Source organism: Montipora capricornis, chromosome 3 (genome assembly GCF_036669925.1).
Source record: "Montipora capricornis isolate CH-2021 chromosome 3, ASM3666992v2, whole genome shotgun sequence".
NCBI lineage: Eukaryota > Metazoa > Cnidaria > Anthozoa > Scleractinia > Acroporidae > Montipora > Montipora capricornis.
In genome coordinates, this window is record NC_090885.1 from 34651616 (window position 1) to 34656615 (window position 5000).

At 38.2% G+C, this 5000-nt stretch overlaps 2 protein-coding genes across 3 annotated transcripts in view; both read left to right on the plus strand.

The window, feature by feature from the left end:
* LOC138042979 (tetratricopeptide repeat protein 28-like) overlaps positions 1 to 5000 on the plus strand; it is an 81946-nt gene that overhangs the window by 57328 nt on the left and 19618 nt on the right. The gene's annotated exons all lie outside the window — the stretch shown is intronic.
* Positions 1077 to 5000, plus strand: part of LOC138042980 (uncharacterized) — a 17829-nt gene continuing 13905 nt past the window's right edge. For both annotated transcript variants that reach the window (XM_068889077.1, XM_068889076.1), the window contains exons 1-3: positions 1077 to 1200; positions 2520 to 2566; positions 2816 to 2864. In XM_068889077.1, coding sequence (XP_068745178.1) covers positions 1093 to 1200; positions 2520 to 2566; positions 2816 to 2864 — 204 coding nt within the window. In that variant the 5' untranslated portion in view covers positions 1077 to 1092. The remainder of the gene's footprint in view (positions 1201 to 2519; positions 2567 to 2815; positions 2865 to 5000) is intronic.

A 5000-nucleotide genomic window follows, 5' to 3' on the forward strand; every position in this document is an offset into this window, starting at 1 on the left:
CTCTCCCGAAACAAAAAGTCGAGTGATAGCCTTGATGATGCTAAAGTGTCATTTCAGTCTGAGAGTGAAAGTGAAACAGTGCTATATGGGAGACGTGTTGCCGAGGGGTCAATCTTGGTTTGCTTTCTGTTTTCTCGTAAACGAGGTTGGTGACCTATCCCTTTTTGGCATAATTTTATTCTCTTACTCCTCCTCCTTGTGCTGAAAAAAAATCTAAAAAATTTACGTCAGAAAAAGTTTCGTAGCCATCACTCGTGGGCACAAAATTGCCTCCTCGAGATCACGCACCCTAGGAATATTTGTAGTCAGTGCCTTTTCAAGACGTGTGCCTATGCCATAAAACAAGCATTAAGGTATTCTTTTGAACATAACAATAAACCTGTTTTGTTATTTCAAGAATTACGTCAAAGTTGTGCTTCCTGTTCTGGCAAAACGTAGCGTGAACCGATGGAACAAACTTGTCCTTGATAGATGAAGTCGCAACGATTAAATGAGTAACTTGAGCTAGTTATATTTCGCAAACGAGCTTGGTGACCTATTTTTTTAATTGAACATTTCGAGTCACCATAATGTAGGGAACAATCCAGAAACGTTTAAAGAAAATCTTACGACAACTTCTATTACTAAGGAATCACCTTAATGTAGTTTACATAGTTTTATCTATAGTTGGTTTTAAATTTTTAATTGTACATATGGTTTTTATATTGCTGATGAATTGTACCGTGATTAAATAAAGATTAAATAAATAAATAAATGAATAAATGAATGAATAAAAAACACTCTATTCGAGATCAATTTCCGCTCAAATCTAAGAAAAACCGGAACCCAAATAGGACAAAATAGGAAAACCTAAAAAGCACATCGGATAACAAAACCGAAAAACCGCTCATATTTTCTATAAAAACCGAAAACCAAATGCTAAAAAGCGAAAAATCCGCAAACTGCAATGAACACCAAAACCGAAAAACCGATCTAAAAAATAGGCAAAACCGCAAAACCGAAAATCCCAATGTCCCCCTCCGCCAGCCGTCTTTTCCATATTTGGTATATCGCTAAACGCCAAGGCGCTAGGCTAAACTCCAGTCTCCTTCTATGCATGCCGATAATTTTGCGTTTTGTTTTCAACTAATTCATGATGATCTTTTTGCGGTCAAAACAAGCCGAATATTATCTTATTTGACAAGATTGAACTCTTGCAAGGTAAGTGTTGTGCTTTTTTTGAAGGCCATCACATTTTGCTCTCAAATTTAGTTTGAATTCGTAGCCCTCCAACCCTGAATTTGAGTTCAACCAAATGACGATTTTATTAAAATCTTAGAAACACAAGGCAGCTTTTATTCTTTTCAATTTCTTTTATTGTATAAAATATTTCTTTTTACATAGATAATTTGCACATTATATCACTAAACTGCCTGACACTACACTAAACTTCAAAGAATATTTAATACCTATCAATTAATTCACATTACATGTAGATTTTATCGAATATTTTGTCTCTTACTCTTGTATTATGCTTGTGTAAATCCTTATTCAGGGTGAATGAATTATTAAATATCACTGGAAGCATGTTATTAATGTATCGGAACTTAATGTATCGGAACGCCGAGAAAGAAACGCCGGCAACAAAGGAAATCAATTGAACACCGCGTTTCCGCGTCGCGCAGGTTACTTCGCGCAAACATTACACAACACAAGAACTTTTATTATCTATACGCTTGCAAAACTGTAGTTTTTATAAACATTTACTCTTCGATCGAACTGACTCTTGCCTTCGATCGAACTGACTTTTGGTTTCGATCGAAACGAACTTCGATCGAAACGACCTTCGATCGAAACGACCGGTTACCGGTAATTTAGGGTAGTCCATTTTGGTAGTCCATTTCGGTAGTCCATTTAGCAGTCCATTTAGGTAGTCCATTTCGGTAGTCCATTTAGCAGTCCATTTGGGTAGTCCATTTCGGTAGTCCATCGTGGTAGTCCATGGACTGGGGCTCAGCGAAATGTACCGACCCTTTCTTGTTCCGAATTTTATTTTGCCGTGACAGTTGTGGGCCACCGTATATACTGCCCTCCATTCTTTCCTTGCACATCGAGAAAGTAAGTAAATGATGTATCTTGAATTATTCCTGAATAGAGAGGGTTTTTAGTTTTTGAATCCGCTTAGATTCAAAATTGAGGGTGTCACAAAGCAAATGACGATTAAGAATGCATTCAATCAATTTTAGCCATAACAAACTCTTTTATGTCTACTCGCTTTAAAGTCTTACATAAAGCTAAGCAAGACCAGAGCCTCGTATAATGTATGCGTTCTCATTACAACTTTGAACCTCGCCAAGCGAAACTATATTTTGTTTTTGAGTTGTTCCGAGCAATCATGAACAGTCATCTCACCTCGATCCGTTTTCTTGAGGACTTTTCAGCTTTCCGCTCCATTTCCACTCTTTTTGCATACTGGGCATAAATGATTTGTGTTATAAAAGTTAAAATGGATAACCACATTAAATCATCAAATTTTGCAGAGTCATTTCTTGTTGTCGAGGACCTCACGTCGATTAGCATCCATTTGGTAAGTTGCTCACTGTTACTCACTCTTAATAACACGAACGAGTAATAATTTATGTGTGATAAACCAGTTCTGATGAATTTTGCGTTACTTTTTGTTGTTTTCTCTTTACCCAGCTTGGATCAAGTTAGTGACTATGTCATAATTCCCTACATGTTTATTTTCTGAAGTGACCACCGTCACTCATGATCAGTTGCAAATGATGCATCTGAATGATCCACCAGTATTATTTATCCCTTAACATATTTTCAGCCGGATTCAGTATTCCTGCTCAGAAGGTTTTGAAGAGGAACATTGCAAGGTATTTAGAATTATATTTATCAAATCTGTTTAAAATATTTCCTGATACAGTTAACTTCGGAGTTGTGGAAAACACATTCTTGAACCTTTGTCTTCAAGGAACATGACCGCCAGAAGGGGAACATTGGGGTGTATTAGAAACTGCAAAACCGAAGAGAAAATCATCCAAAACCGCAAAACCGCAAAAAAATTCGGCCAAAACCGAAAACCGCATACAAAACCGTCAGAAAACCGATACAATGGTGACAAGTGGGGCATACAGAGCAAACTACACTAACACTTTATTTAATCAAAGTATTTTTGGATGTCATGGACTTCTCTAAAGTATTCATATCTTTTAGTATCTGCTAAAATCATAGGCTTTACTTCTGGCGCTCTCTCGAGCCCGGACTTTGTGGGCTCATTTTCCGTGAAGCCAAGCAAACTTAGGAGAATTTGCAAACAAGTCCTCTCTAGAATTGCAATTTTGCAATTGCAAAAAGCTATATCTTCGGAAACTTCAATCGAAAATCTCTAATTGAACATTTCTATTTGATAACTAAGACAGGTCAGTTTGGAGATCCGAATGGAATGTTTAATCATGGTCTAAAACATGCGATTGCATTGAGGACGCTAACTGGTACAATTTGTTCCTTGTTTTACATGGCAGCAGGAACTTGCTCAAAGGTTAAATGTGGTAATTAACAGCAGTCGAATATTGAAGCTCACCGCCCCCCCCCCCCCCCCCCCCAGGTAGTATTATCATCTAATACTTTCACCTGCGAGAAGAAATATAAAAGTGTAAATATACACTTTTATATTTCTTCGCGCGCAACCCTAAAGGAGACCTTCACGGCTACATATGATTGCATTTTGCCCAAACACCCTAAGTGAGACCAAAATCCGAAATTTACACCTCCAGGCGAGACGACGAGCATCCCTCCCCTTTGTATATGGGACCCCCCCCCCCCCTCCCCTCTCCGAGCACCGCCCTTGCATATCGCGACGTTGCACCAAAGAGAAAATTCGTCGATGTCCCTAATTCATCTTGCTGGCCTTGGGAATTGTTGTCATCTGCACTGACTTAATCACTACATTCATCAAATTCTTGCTGGCCTTCATCAGAGTGACTAGCTTCCTCACTCATTTCATGCTCGTTCAGATCTTCATCCACTCCGCACCAACTCGGGCATCATTCGACACGCGTGATCCCCTACCGTGACATAACTGGCTATAGAGTGTTTTCATGCGACGTCTTCAGAAATTGAGCTCTATTATCACTCAAACGTTTTCTTTTGTTTCGGAGGAAAAACAAGGTTACTGATCACGTGAGTGAAAGTCCCCTGTGGGACCTTACATTCTATTTAGCAGGCCCTAGTACAACCTCATTTCAACTACTTCAATATTGTTTGGGGAAACTGTGGAGTAACTTTGCAGGACAAACTGCGAAAAGTACAAAACAGAGCAGCCAGTGTCCTATGACGCTGATGTCAACAATTTATTTGAAGTCTTGATATGGAAATCCCTAGTATCTCAAAGGCAAATTGAAAGAGCAACAATGGTATTTAAGTCCCTAAAGGGACTAGCACCTGAGTATCTCTGCTCGAAATTTGTCCATCGCGATTCTGGTAAATTGTTTGAGAGACTCTGTGAATAAGGTAAATGTTCCGCAACCGCGCACAAAATACTACAGAAAATAGCTTTAGCTACAGTGGCGCAGTTTTGTGGAACAGTTTGCCATTAGAACTAAGGAAAGCAGCGTCCCTCAGTCAATTCAAATGACTGATTAAAGAGGTTATCTAAGCCATTATTCTAAACACGGCATTCATGGAAAGCAGCTTTATTGTATGATATTGAGTAAGATAGTTAATGTAGTTTACATAGTTTTATCTATAGTTGGTTTTAAATTTTTAATTGTACATATGGTTTTTATATTGCTGGTGAATTGTACCGTGATTAAATAAAGATTAAATAAATAAATAAATAAATAAATAAAAAACACTCTATTCGAGATCAATTTCCGCTCAAATCTAAGAAAAACCGGAACCCAAATAGGACAAAATAGGAAAACCTAAAAAGCACATCGGAATGTACATCTGGACAGGACTCATTTTCTCCTTTGATCTTATGATGACTGATCGACGATTAGCGCACGTGA